General features: G+C 34.9%; 2 protein-coding genes across 2 annotated transcripts; one reads left to right on the forward strand and one right to left on the reverse strand.

Moving 5' to 3' along the window:
- The first annotated feature begins 2,054 nt into the window (after positions 1-2,054).
- LOC102588056 (uncharacterized) lies at positions 2,055-7,146 on the forward strand. The gene is made up of 5 exons (XM_006355360.2): positions 2,055-2,502; positions 3,176-4,383; positions 5,165-5,311; positions 6,040-6,156; positions 6,242-7,146. The coding sequence occupies exons 1-5, from the start codon at positions 2,208-2,210 to the stop codon at positions 6,842-6,844; spliced, it is 2,370 nt and encodes a 789-aa protein (XP_006355422.1). The 5' UTR covers positions 2,055-2,207; the 3' UTR covers positions 6,845-7,146.
- Positions 7,147-7,776: 630 nt separating this feature from the next.
- On the reverse strand, positions 7,777-12,951 carry LOC102588499 (probable glycosyltransferase At5g03795). Its single transcript, XM_006355448.2, has 6 exons — positions 12,879-12,951; positions 11,445-12,035; positions 11,242-11,372; positions 10,771-11,119; positions 8,304-9,077; positions 7,777-8,212 (listed from the first exon to the last, which is right to left on the reverse strand). The coding sequence occupies exons 2-5, from the start codon at positions 11,865-11,867 to the stop codon at positions 8,388-8,390; spliced, it is 1,593 nt and encodes a 530-aa protein (XP_006355510.1). The 5' UTR covers positions 11,868-12,035; positions 12,879-12,951; the 3' UTR covers positions 7,777-8,212; positions 8,304-8,387.
- Positions 12,952-14,583: the final 1,632 nt, after the last annotated feature.

The raw sequence follows: 14,583 nt of genomic DNA on the forward strand, positions 1-14,583 counted from the left end.
TAAGAAGAGGGAATAAGTATTCACCACAAGTCAACATGTGTTCCAATAAGAAGAGGGAATAACCAATATATTTATAAAAATAAATGACATATAAAATGAAATGGAGAGAGTATTAGTTTTTGAAAATGGAAAAGGACAAAACACATATAAAATTAAAACACATATAAAAAACAAGTTGGTTTAACTCTCAAACATAAAAAGTAACATATGTTATTAAAAACTTTAATAAAAAGTACTATAATTTACAATAAATAATAACTTAAAATATCTACAAGAGAACAAAAAAAAGACTAATGTTTGTACTGCTTGTGTCACATGTATTAGGATTGGATGATTTTAAAATTTTAATTTTGGTTATACATTATAAAATAGCCGAAAAATTGAATGATATAATTTTTTTTAAAATAACCGAATGAATCGTCCTATCGATAACCCTAATGTTACTTCTACTCTGTTTATTTTTACTTAAATTTAGAAAGATATGCTTCATTTCTACCCTCAATCTTATCGCTACATTTATTTGCTATTTAAAATTGAAATTAAAAAGACAAATGACAAATAAGTTTCTATATTAGCTCACTTATGAGCAAAATATATTATAACAATCTTTACTATTTTTATAACAATACATAAACTATACTCCCTCCGTCCCATATTAGATGGGCACTTCCAACTTTACACGGTGATTAAGAAATCATTAATACATTGGAAGACTTCACCATTTTGCCCTTTCTTTATATCAATGCACATTGAAATGAGTTACAAAAAATACACATACAATATAGGAATGGTCATATTAATTGTAGGGGTAAAATGGAAAAGAATTAATTAATTCTATCCTAATTTAATAAGTGCTCAAATAATATGAAAAATAAAAATTTAGTAAGATTCTCATCTAATATGGGACGGAGAGAATAACAATATAACTTTATTAATGTTGGGCCCGGGCGCTGCCCGGGCTTTCGTTACTAGTATATATATATATGTCAAAAAAAAAAAACAATTTTGTTTGACAAAGCTTTACAAAAACATGCAATGTCCTGTCTCCTGTCCGGCTCTGTTTGGCTATCAGAGTATTTTAATTATCAGGCTACATTTATTAAAACACTCGTGAAATAGTTGCTTATTAATTTAAAGATATTTCAAGTTAGATAATAATTTTTGCTTCTAAGATTCTAAACTTTCACAAACCTTTTTTCAGTTAAACTTAATGTTCAAACAAAATTTAAAGTTTACATATTAATTTTATAACTTAACTTCAAAACATAACTTTTTTTTTAACTCAACCAAATATTATACAAACATGTACGTACATCTCAAAGTTCAAATTTCTTATTCCCATTGGAAAATATTTAATAATATAATTCCAAACACACAATTGTCCATTTAGCATTCAAAATCAGTCTTTTCAAACTTACGGTGGAAACACAAAAGGCCAGTGGGACCCTAAAAGAAGGAAAATCACAATGAAGCAGGTAGCAAAATAAAACGACACGTTAGGAGTGTCATCTCCAAATGAGTCCAATAATATATAATTTAAATTAATTAAAATTTTAGTGCGTTATTAAATATCAGATTTTGAAAATCTCAAAAACAAAAAATAAAAATAAAACGCTACGATTAAAGTACCATTTGGGTATTTACTTTTTAGAAAATAATATTTTTTCGGTTTATTTTAAAATTAATATTCCATCATAAAAAAATCAAATCCAATTTAAAGTTCATTTTAAAATTTAGAAAACAGTTTATAACATATTTTTCACTCATTTTTTATTATTTTAAAAATTATTTTCAAATTTAAATATATTTACACACAAACATTATTTCAAATATTTTCAATAAAAAACATAACATAAACCTACATCAACAATTTTCACCCATACTCGAAATCCCTATTCTCACCGCTCACACCCCTACTTGACTCTCGATTTTCTTAGTATTTATCTAAAATTATATATGAATCATTTTACTTATACATAACGCAAAAATATAATTTTTAAAAATTAAATTTTAAATTTATTATCGAAACGTCCCTACTAATTAAAGAAGACCCACGGGTTTCCAGAATAATTACCCACAAATCCGCTTCTTTCTCCTCTTCTCTTGTCCCATATAAAAAGCGCCATTTGCACCCCCACCCCCATCGTTTAAAAACCCCTAAACCCTCAAATCTCTCCACTCAAAGCTCCTTGCATTGTCATGCGAAAATGATTTCTCGTGGATACGCAACGGACTCTCAGTCGAAATCCTCCGATATCGCCGCCACCGTACTCGCCGCCTCGTCGCCGCTGCAGATCCTCGCTGCGTGCGACGCCGTTGAGTCGTTTCTACACAAGCATACAGCTGACCAGACCCGATGGTTCTTCTCCATCACTTTCCCAACCCTAATTTGTAAAATTTTCGGCTTCGATGAATCTTCTTCTGCTTCAGCTGCTGTCAAGTCTATGTCTCCTTCTGGATGGATAGATATCGCCGCTTTATCCAATGATACTCAGCTCGCAGGTTTGCTTCTGAAACTCTGCGCGATTTCATTTTTGAGCTGATTGCTTTGTATTTACTTCCGTTTTGTTAGATTACTCCTTACAAATAAGGTATAATTTCTTATAATCTCATGTGTTTAAGGATGCTCATTTAACTGTTTATATATTTATCATCACATTGTTATGAATTGCAGTTAAGAGTTCTTAGCTAATTAAGTTGTTTTTTAATGCCATGACTTGATGACTATCTAGACGACACATTTCTGAAAGCGAATTTATAAGCCGCCACATATTCTAGGATTTTCTTATAATATCCTTAGGTGTTGTGTGGCATTTTTGTTTTACGTTTTATCTGCAAGTTGCTATAGTTTGCAGGTAGAATTTCAGCTAATAAATTGATCTTTTCTGCCATTATTTGGTGATTATCGTGAATTATTCATCTAGAAAGCTAATTCAAAAACCTCTACATCTTTTGGATTTTTTCAATTTTTTCGCGTATTGCAATGTTTTAGTCATTTTATTTTATGTTATCCCAAATGTTCTGGTTTTACAGGTAGATGTTCAGCTTATTATGTGAACTTATAATCCTTCTTTGCTTCCAGAAAGTTTTTTTTTTTTTTTTTTGTTTAAAACTATTTTTTTATGTTCTGCAATGAATTGTCTTTGTTTTTTTGTTAACATTTTGTTGTTTACAGGTAGAATTTTCAGCTTATTATCGCCCACTGGTGTGTTGCTATCTTCTATTGTGGCTGCGGATGGGCTGTCTCTGGTTAAATATGTATTTCCTGTGGAAAGGTTACCCGAATGGGTTCGTTATATGCTTCAAAATGAGAGAGATTCTTTGGTTTTGTCTGACTTATGCCCGTTGTTCAAAAATAGGTTGAAGGAGGACTCAGTTAAGGGTTCTTCATTTCAGGTTCAGTTGAATGTGTTTGAATATTACATGTTCTGGTTTGTCTATTACCCTGTTTGTCGAGGTAACAGTGAGGGCCCTCAAACTGTAAGTGTTAGGAGAAGCAGAAGGTTTAGATTGGAGAATTGGGCTTATTCGATTCCAGGTTTGTCAAGCACCAAACGTGGGATGGAGCAGAAGAATGAGGGCGATTTGTATATGCATCTCTTGTATGCATATCTCCGTGCATATGTGCCTGTAGCTGATATGAAGGCACATCAACCATATAGGAGCTCACTGCTTCACTACTCTTTTTCGTATGGGACTCCAATTGTTGAAAAAGCAGAGTTCTTGGTTAACACTCTCATACATTTTTGGTTAGTTGATAATGATTTCTCACCATTGCCTGTGAATTTGTGCAAATCGTTTGGCATGACATTCCCTTTCCGGTCAGTACTGGGTGAGATTCCTCCTACTTCAGGATTAGGTGAAGTAGTAAATGTGTTTGTCAAATATCTGAATCTAAGTTCGATCGCATCAAGTGATAGAACTGACCAGGTTGACTACACTGAAAGTCCTAAGTGGAAGGTTGGGGGGACATTCAATGCTTCTCAGTCAAGAAATGCTGTTCCCTTTGTGGATTCTGGTAATTCTTGGAACTCGTGGATTCAGAGGCCATTGTACAGATTTATATTGAGGACATTCCTGTTTTGTCCAATGGAAAGTTCTATTAAGAATGCATCTCAGGTGTTCACCTTGTGGGTTAGTTACCTGGAGCCCTGGTCTATTTCTATGGAAGAATTTGCAAAACTTGATTCAGATCTGGGAAAGTCTAATAGAGGTACATTAAAGGAGGTTACCCCATCAATGCCACATGGTTATACCTCTTCTTGGCAAGTTTTTGTATTAGCTAACTACTTATACTACAGCTCTTTGGTCATGCATTTTATTGGTTTTGCCCACAAGTTTCTTCACACAGATCCAGAAGTGATAGTCAAGATGGTTTCAAAGGTCTGTTCCATTTTCAAATCTTTCCTTTTGTTGGTTACTATTGTAGAGAAGCTTCTGGTGCATATCACTTGGGTGTTTGTTGCAATAATGAGCGGCTGACTGCATGACATGTACTGCCAGTTATGTGCATGGTCTTAGTTTGGCATGTCTGGTCATCAATTAACTTTATATGCCTACTTTAGCTTTCACTAGCCAAATGAGAACTGCTTCAGATAACACGAGTCTTGTGGTTTCAATTTCAACAAATACTGTGGATTTTCATATTGGCAATTGTTGGTAATACTAATTACTTTTCTTTGTTCTTTGGAAGTGTTTTTGCGCACTTTTGAAGAGTCTGATGTTATAACGCGCATGGTATTAGAGGACAGAAGACAATGGTCTTAGCTGCCTTGCCAAAACCATGAATGATGGTACAATTGAATGTGGGATTGTAAGATCTAGTGGCACAGTAGCCTTGACTTTAGCTGCCATCTCAGTTTTGCTAATATTAGAAAGAAACTGTGAACAGACTGGAGCATCTCACCAGGAGCTGTTGATCAAATTTTTTTGGACCAACTCCTGTAATTATGTGTCTCAGAGTATATGTTGTTAGTTTAGTGCTCTGTGCTGCCCTGCCCTTTAGAGCATATGTTGTTACTCTCCAGCGTTCTTTAAAATCTGCGTTGCATGTCTTTATCCTTATTGACTTTTAGATTAGTTAGGTATTCCACATGCTTTTATTTCACTTTTTATTTTACCATCGTTCTCCTTGTCCCTTTCTAAACTATGCTTTATTGTGCAGGTGATAACAATATTAACCTCATCTACAGATCTGATGGACCTCATAAAAAATGTGGATATTGTATTCCATTCGAAACCAGCTGGATCATCTAAATCAATGCTTAATGCTTTGCATAGATATGTTCCTGCTATTCGTGAGCAATTACAGGTACTCTAATAGCTCGTCTTACCAGTGCTTCCTTAGTTCATTGTTAGCCGTTAGCACACTTCACTTTGATCTTCCCTCTTAGTGATTAATGAAATGTACTCTCATTTTACTGATAGAAATATCTTGTCAGCAAGCATCAAAAGTAAGTGAAGAAGTGCCGACCCCTGCAACAGTAATAGTGGTTACAGTATGATACATGTAGATGATGTGTTGTTCCCTTAAAGTAATGAATGAAGATCGAAAAGAGATATGAATAACTTTATATTATTTTATCTAATGTGCCCAATATTCACTTGCACATTTCAACCAACATCTCCGAGCCATTTGGAAAGACGAGGTTAGGGCTTGAAATTTGATTTCTGCTTTCATAAAGAGAGGAGTAATTTATGTGTATTGTGTTTACCATTATGAAACCTATAACCGTCTTCCTAAATTAGGTCATGTATCTTTGGAATGATCTTACTAAATTATGAAACTGTCTCTGAATGCAAGTATTCTTGGTTAATCTTTTTAATATAAATGTCCAAGTGTCTAATGAGCTTTCTCATGCATAGGGCTCTTCAGATTTTCCAGAAAGTATTAGCAACATTTGTGTAACCTTTCTAGTAGAGCCTAATTGCATGCATACCCATGCTAGCTCCAATAGTCATGAACCTATGTTAGGGGTGTGAATACCTTCACTTGCTATGCTTCTTTCCAATTCTTATATTCATTTGCCATTGTGTCAGGACTGGGAGGATGGCTTATCTGAGACTGATGCTGATGGTTCTTTTTTACACGAGAACTGGAACAAAGATTTACGACTCTTCAGTGATGGTGAAGATGGTGGACAAAAGTTGCTTCAGGTGATCAAAATTTAGCACTCCAGATGTTCTGTGTAGTTTGCACTTGTATGTCTGTGTTACTAACTTAGGCCAAACTGTCTTTCAGCTGTTTGTATTGCGAGCAGAATCTGAACTGCAATCAATTGGCGGAGAAAATCTTTCTCAAAACCTCCAGGGTTTGGATAGACTGAAATCCGAGTTGTGCCAGTTATTTGGTGGCCCTATTATGAAGCCCGTGAGTACTCCAGAGACTGTACAATGTGAGTACATGCGGGATGAAATCTTTAAGCCCAGGAGTTTTGCAAATAGAGCAATGGTCGATATTAAATACAAGGGTGATTGGATGAAGCGGCCCATCTCAGACGATGAAATTGGGTGGCTGGCAAAGGTGCTTGTAAAGTTATCAGGCTGGTTAAACGAGAGTCTTGGGTTGAGCCAAGTCGAGAGCAGCCAAGAGAGTCCTTCTTGGTCATATGTTGACGTGTCCAGTGATGCAAGGAGTGTGTGCGGACCCATGGAAGTGATTAAAGTTGTGTTGTGCTCTTTCATTTCCTGGCTTCTTATGTTACGTGGAGCTGGTGTGAGGTTCATGAGAGAGCATGGCGTCAGGGTGAATCTCAGGGTCTTAGCATCAAAGAAGGTGGTAGTGGTGTTGCTTGTCATTGCTGCTTTCAGTCTACTCAGGAGAGCTTTTTTCGGAGTTGGGTAATGTTTACATGGGAGATCAAGTAACATAACAGAATGAACTCCTCAAATATAGGTCTAGGACTGAACCAAAAAAGAACAGAAATACTCGGAGAGTGTGTGATAGAGAGAAAGAGAGTAAAAAGAAAGGAAACAAAGAAAAAGCCTGCTTGCAAGGTTTCGTTTTGTTCTGTTTGTAAATGGACTTATCTTGTGCAGGATGGAGAATTTATATAGCAACTTGTTTGTTTGTAGCCTTCAGTCCTTCCACTTGTTATAAATATTGTTCTTTCTCCTAGCTGAAGCAATAAGCTTTCTTGTGCCTTATGAAGTACAGTGCACCAAAACCGTCACGAGCTGTGTCTCCTCTAGGAATCACGAAACCTTTCCGTTGAGGATGGGATTATTACTGCTCCTTTTGTTTTACTGTTAAACCGTGGTAAAGGGAAACAACTGTTGCAGATTGTTTTATTAGATTCTTAAAGAGCTTGGAACTTGTCTGGAAAGTTTCACCTCTTTGCGTTCCTTGTTTTCTGATTATACTGCCTTCTTGGTACTACGTATTTTGGTAAACTCAAAAGTCAGCACACAGGGATTAGTTAATTGAATGTAAATTAAACTGCCCATTTGGGGCAAAATATTTGTTTTTGTGTTCTTCAAAACATGTTTATTGAGTAAAACAAGATAATTTGGTTTTCCTTTTAAAAGAACCAGGTCTTTCCTTAACAGATCCAATACGTGAAGTCGACATGGAGAAAGAAGAATAGGTATACACCATACATATATACACATCGGAAAAGTAGATGGGAAATTCTCTCCCTGATAACAGTGATGCAGTCAGTGATTTCACAAAGTAAGTTTACAATAAAAATAAGTAAGCATACGAAAAAGTTAAGGGGATTCAACATCTACTATATATACATGAAAAACAATTTTAACCTTGAATATACAGTGTAACTTTCCATCGAGGAAGTTTCAAAATGAACCTACTCGCTCCGCCCCTCCCTAGTATACGTAAACGGCAAATATTTGACATTGTATTTAATACAACTAGCAACAAGATTAATATTCTACATTGTTACTATGACAGACACAAAATCAAGTGCACATCTTGAACTGCCACCTTCATGTCTGAAAACATATTCAGCAATGTACATTCCTTTTCTATGTACACGTTAACTCGTTTCTGAGAGCATCTTCTGGTTTATACCGCGCGAAAATTCAACTTACAGTGGAAAAGACTCGTGAAGATAACGAAAAATCGTGTGAAATGCTGAAGGCCTGAGACAGTTAGCTTTTCCCCTGCTGCTTAGTGTGCATTGCAGGATTCAGGAACTGTCAGTTGTCAGCCTTGCAGACACGAACGGAGTGGAATAACCAACCGATGAAACCTCTGTCATCAGAAAAGAAATGTGGTTTATCAACAACTCTACATTCATTTGTATTCTTTTCTAGTGAAGTGGAAAAAGCTATGATCAGTATACCTCATATCATCTCAAGCAAATGGTTCATGTTGCTGTTCAATCAGGTATGCAGGCAAGTTGAAAGCACGATGAACTCGAGAGGGGTTATGATATCTGTGATTCTTGAAACTGGTTGAGTCTTCTAGACCAAATGGAATGCAAAATCATATGGAAGAGATCAAATCTAAATGGCATTGCATTCCAATGAAAATGCTTCTGCACCCTCTTGACGTTATTTTGCATCACCTGATAACGTCTTAAAGGTATACTCAACAGAATCTCCTTCAGCTTAGGAATATCTTCCTCAGAAACTATCAATGAGAAAGCACTCCAATCAAGCACTTCGTCAAATGGGAGGGCAAGATTATCAGCAATGATCACTGGTACACACTCGTAGTATATTGCCTCGACGATCCTTGGACTGTTCACTTCAAAACCCATTGGACAAAGACAGAACTTGCTTGATTTCATGTGGTCGGGATAAGACATTATTCTTGAGACACTGGTAGGTAGAGGCCCGTAAATTTTCATGTCTTCATCTCGGTCACTCCAGTACTTGAGGAGTTTGGGACGGACTGGCCCGTGCATATTTCCAGCAAAAAAGGCGAGGATAGGGCGTTGTGATACTCTTTTTCCACCAACATTTACTAGAGGCTTACCGATATTCCTTATGGCGGTCTCCGGAAGGGAAACATCCTTTCCAGCTTTAAATATTCCTTCTGATATATCTGCATTGCAGAGAGCTTTTATAGTGTTTCGAATTAGCTCCTCGTGATCCTTTAAAATGTAAGGCCCCTGAAAGAAAACTTATGTTGAAGATGTAAGACGGGGTCCAACACCGGGTAAACCATGTGAACTGGGATGGTTCTAACTCTGATACCATGTTGAAGTATGTAACCATCCCATCTAAAAACTTAAACTTTAGGTTATTAAAAATCGGCAAAAGGGTCTGGTGGACCCTTGTACTTGTATCAATTTGTATTGTGAACCCTTTTACTTATCCTTTTGTCATCTGAACTCTTAAACTCAATTAAAATGAGACTTTTAAATCCCTTCAGCTATGTGTGTAGCTCACTCTCCCTTGCATAAATGACATGTCATATCCATGTCATTTATTAATGACATGTCATAATTTTCTTCATAAATATTTTTTTAATTATTAATAAAAAATATTAAACAAAAGACAAAATCAATAAAAAATTTATTTTACCAAATAAAATAAATTTTTTGTTTCTCTCACCATTCCTCCACCTCCCCTAACCTTCAATCATTGTCAACACAATCTCCATATCCCCTGTTCTTTTCTTCTTCAATTTTTTTTCACACCAAAAAGAGACATCACTTTATTTGAAGAGATTAAACAGAAATAGAACAACTTTGCGAAAATAGACTGGGGCATTTTTGGGGTCTTCGTAGAAGAAAAAGAAAAGGAAAAGTATGCATAGTCAAAATAAATCTCAACGCATTGTCAGATCTGCAGAAAGATGATTGCGATCATGATAAATCAAGCAAGTTTCTGTGACTTGAAGGGAAACCAAGCAAGATATGGCAACCATTGTTAGATCCGCAGGAAGATGATTGTAAAATTCATCCATGAATCAATTTGCAGGAAAATTAAGAAAATAACTTCAGCACATTTCCCCTAAAAATGATTATATTCGAAAGGTAAAATCCTTAAGAGTCAAGACCCCTAAATTTGATATTGGAAGGCTGATGAGGTTTATGATGACACCTTTAAAATTTGCATCTAATTCTTTGCCTTCAAGAAAATGGTGGGGCTGGGGACGTTTTCTTTATCTTTTTATTATTTAATATTTTTTAAAGCAAATTCATTGCTTCCACTTGCTTTTACATGTGTGATATCACGCGCCATATCTTACTCAGCAAAACAAATGCCACATAAGCCTGGTCAACGGTCAAAGGGGTTTAAAATTTTCATTTTAATTAAGTTTAAGGGTTCAGATGACAAATAGTTAACTAGAATCGTTCACAATACAAATTGATACAAGTACAAGTGTCCATCAGACCATTTTGCCTTAAAAATCTTAGGGAGCATTCTTATAGATGCTCCCGCTCTACTTCAAGAAAGTCATGTTAAATTTTGAGACTGGTTTTTATCTTTATATAACATGCTTTTGCACTATTATATACCAGATTTCGTTGAGACAAGTCTGACTACCTAGTGTAATCCTACAAGTGGTATCTGGGAGGGGAGAGTATACACAAAGCTTACCCCTACCTCGTGGAGGTAAGGAGGTCGTTTCTGAAGGATCCTCGACTCAAGTATAGCAAATCAAAGTAATTGATTGGGAAAAGGGAAAACTATAGTGAAGAAAACATGACAACTAACAAGGAAAACAGTACAGAACATTCAGAAAAGGAAGAATAACAACAATAAAATAGTCTGATAACTGAAACACAATAAACAACAGATGATAACAGATATCAAAAGCAAGAAACTACATGAATAAAAGACGTGGATGCATACCCAATCATGGCAAGCAACTATAAAGTGATCTGTTCCGTGTGTACGATTCCAGAAGGGATACTTTGCAGCTAGCATGTTCACATAGTCTCGCAGGAATTCTGACAACGGCCTAAGATTATGCGAGCCAGGCACATAAACTGCCATCTGCAACTGTCGTGAACTATATGGCAGATAGAATAGGTGAGCCTTCTCAGGGTCCCTAGTGACAAAGTAGGGATTTTCCTCCATCAATTTCATGAACCATCCCTCAGACGAATAAATTCCCAGAAGATGAGGTTCGTGGAAAATAGGCCTGTCTCCTTCATCGTAAATGTAAACTTTGAGTAGAAGTTCCATCATCTCATAGCTCCTGGAATGTCAACCAAAATTTGTGTTTAAACAAAAAAAATAATTGAGAAGTCTTCTTTACTTTCTTAAACTCCGTGCCAAGTCATAACAGGTCACTCAATTTGAAACAGAGGGAGATCATACCTTTTAAAGTTGGAAATATTCCTAAAAAGAGGAGCATACAAGTCTGGATCATCAGTGACTATAGGAGCTTGCTCAATCTCCCTTCTAGCATATGCAAGTGCCTCATTTGGTGTCAACGACGCGATAAATCTCTGGAGATAACTATGTTAAAGAAGAACAAGATAGACAGAAAGAAATATGAATTCAATAATCACTTAACTTACTTGCAAGTGATCAGGCACAACAGGTGGAGGCGGATAAACAATCTTTTCTACTATACGTGCCTGCTTCTTGCGTCTCCTACGCCTCAGAAGTCTTGCTCGTCTTTCCATAACTCTCATCAATCGGTTTGTTCTGGCTGTAGAGTTGAGTAAAACAACCGCGGGCACATGCTTACTCATTTTCAACTGGTTATCAGATGTTACTGAAAGTTCAAGTTCCCTCGATTTGTTTCCGTGATTTATTAGGCGTTGGTAAGATGAAACATCCAAGGGTGGAGAGCTAATCCATTCAGTTAAAGGATTAGGGAGACTATAAATTTGAAAGACAACTCTAAACACTGTTAAAATAGTGCCTACAACAAAGAGTTTCTTCCAGTTAACTCTGAAGATCAGAACAGCAATTATTCGCCGCAAGAATTTCCTCATCCTCTTTGGCAAATATAGTACTCCTTAGTCCTCCCTATACTACAAAAATCCAACTTTGGTAATGAAATGATATGTATATTGACGACGAACATCAGGTTTCAATTCATTTGGCAGCCTAAAACAGCCACCACATACCTCCAACATGTTCTTCAGCTCAAAGTTGAAGATCTAACAAAACAAGAGGATAAAGAAACCATTAAGTTTATTCTAACATGTAGTGTTATGATACAACAACAACATACTCAGTGAAATCCCACAGTGGGGTATGAGGAGGGTAGAGTGTACGCAGACCTTACCACTACCTCGTGGAGGTAGAGAGGCTGTTTTACGAAAGACCATCAACTCAAGAGCAACAAATCCAAGTACAAAGAAGAAGAAAACAATGTAGAAAACATTGCAACTAACAAAGGAAGCAGTGCAAAGCAACATGTAGAGTTATGATACTACATTAAAAAAAGAGGCAATACTATGTATCCAACCATGGACACAAAAGATAATGTTGTATTCAGGTTAGCTTGTTCCCACCTTGACTATTCCACGTGATATATTATTACCTCTCACCAACATAGATACTAGGTAACTCACCAACAAAATTTCTCGTGTGGAAAAGCCTCTCAAAAACAAAAACACCATAAGAGAAACTAGGATTTCAACTTTATGAATTCTAAATTTTAATAATGAAGATTTTAAGTGATAATAACTGAATTTTCTAAATTTAATATTTATACATATTTAATGAATTTATTTGACCAAAATCAATTAGGTTCAATTGAACCTGCATGCAAGCTACTAGCTCCGCCCCTGAAAAACACCACACCCCACCTCACAAAATTTGACAAGCATTTACCTTTTGACAATAAAGCAACCAAATTGTTATTGAATATTGACATCAATTTTAAAGATTTGGTATGGATATTTTCAATGTAAGAAATGATCACAAACTAATTAAACAATATGTAAAAATAAAGTTGTTGCACATTATAATAAAACATATCCATGTATACTTGATACCTTTAGTGTACAAAGATCAAATGGTGGTCAGCAATACGACGTCGGAGAGTCTGGAGAAATAGAGAGAAGGAAAGTAGAAATTGAAGAAGAAAAAATGGAGATTTGGAAAGTTGAAAAGGAGAATTAAAAATTTAAAATAGCGAAATTGGCGCTAACTGTTTTCATATTTATTGGTCAATTCCTAGACACTTCCTTTCATTTCAATTGCTCTTGTTTAACCAAATTACGTGTCAGTGTTTGACTTGGCATATAGTTTTTTTTCTCGTAGTGAATCTCAAAATTTTTTGTGTTTCAAGTTCCATATTTAAGTTATCAGGTCTGTAAGTTTTTTTTTATCTAAACTATCGTCAAATATTTATCGAAATATAAATGACATAATACATAAACATGACCCTTAACTTGGCTTCAACGGACAACTATGCCCTCCAACTTTGAGTGTGCACAAGTAAGCACTTAAACTTGTATAAAATTGAACAAGTAGACACACGTGTCCTACATGACATAATACACGTAGGACGCCACGTATGACACAAAATTTCCATGTAGGGTGTCATGTAGGACGAATGTGTCTATTTGTTCTATTTATAAAGTTTAAGTGTCTACCTGTACAGACCCAAAGTTAAAGGTCATAGTCGCCAATTGACACCAAGTTAAGGGTCATATTTACGTATTATGCCAATATAAATTATCAGTTGTTTGAGTTTCACGTAAGAAATCATAAATTTATTTTACCCTTATAAAATATCTATTGTAATTAATCCATTATTTTTTTACCTTCATGTTTTTAATTTTTTTCATTTTAAGAAATATTTTTATCTTCTATATTTCTATACTGACGTGTGGAACTCAAATTCAATACGTTATGATGAATATAATAACACTTTCAAATTTTCTGTAGTCTTGTTTCTACAGAAATCTTTTGAATTAAGCCACACCACATATTCCTTTTCATTTGAAGAAAACAGACAAACAAAATTGATATGATTCTTTCTTTTTTAGGCGTCCAAATCTAACCTCTTTTTAAGGAAAAAAAGAAGTTTACCAAACATGGCTTGCTAGCTTTATATATATATATATATATATATAAATATATATATATATATATCTTCTTTTTTTACTTTTGGTTTAAAAAGAAATAAACCTCATGTGTCCTTTTTTATTTGTCAAATTTTGACTTTTTACTTGTCATTTTTGATAAATTAATTTATTTTATTTTTTTACGTATTATACCCTCAATTTATTTAGAAAGTTAATGTTTTGAAAAAGGTAGAATCTCTTTATTGAGTAAATTGATTTTGGATTCTATCAATTAATAAGAGTAAAATGGTAAACTCACTATGTCAATTGTTATTTTTTTAATAGGTGTGCGAAGTAAAAAGATGGATAAGTAGGGACAGAGGAAATATCAATTATACATTTATTGATTAAGTATGAATACATGATATAAATACTCCCTCTATTCTATATTACTTGATTCCTATTAATTTGACAAAGACTCGTTTAGAAAGCTTAGATGTGTATGTGTATTTTACAAAAATAATCTTATTACTGATGCTTAGGAACACCAAATTTGACTACTTATTTACTACTTATTAAACATAGTATGTAAAAAGAAAAAAAAATTCCATTTTGAGTCTTTAAAATGGACAAGTAAAATGAAATATCTATTTTTGATATAAAATGAAATAGTGAGAGTGATCAAATT

This window comes from Solanum tuberosum, unplaced genomic scaffold (genome assembly GCF_000226075.1).
Source record: "Solanum tuberosum cultivar DM 1-3 516 R44 unplaced genomic scaffold, SolTub_3.0 scf00201, whole genome shotgun sequence".
Classification (NCBI taxonomy): domain Eukaryota; kingdom Viridiplantae; phylum Streptophyta; class Magnoliopsida; order Solanales; family Solanaceae; genus Solanum; species Solanum tuberosum.

Bases quoted from the DNA above. Each gene is read 5' to 3' on its own strand.
- LOC102588499 (XM_006355448.2), bottom strand. From the start codon at position 11,867: ATGAGGAAATTCTTGCGGCGAATAATTGCTGTTCTGATCTTCAGAGTT. The intron at 11,120-11,241 runs GTATGATCTCCC...TTGACATTCCAG, and splicing joins AATATTTCCAACTTTAAAAG to GAGCTATGAGATGATGGAAC. The intron at 9,078-10,770 runs GTATGCATCCAC...GTTTTCTTTCAG, and splicing joins TAGTTGCTTGCCATGATTGG to GGGCCTTACATTTTAAAGGA.
- LOC102588056 (XM_006355360.2), top strand. From the start codon at position 2,208: ATGATTTCTCGTGGATACGCAACGGACTCTCAGTCGAAATCCTCCGAT. The intron at 4,384-5,164 runs GTCTGTTCCATT...TTTATTGTGCAG, and splicing joins TAGTCAAGATGGTTTCAAAG to GTGATAACAATATTAACCTC. The intron at 5,312-6,039 runs GTACTCTAATAG...CCATTGTGTCAG, and splicing joins CTATTCGTGAGCAATTACAG to GACTGGGAGGATGGCTTATC.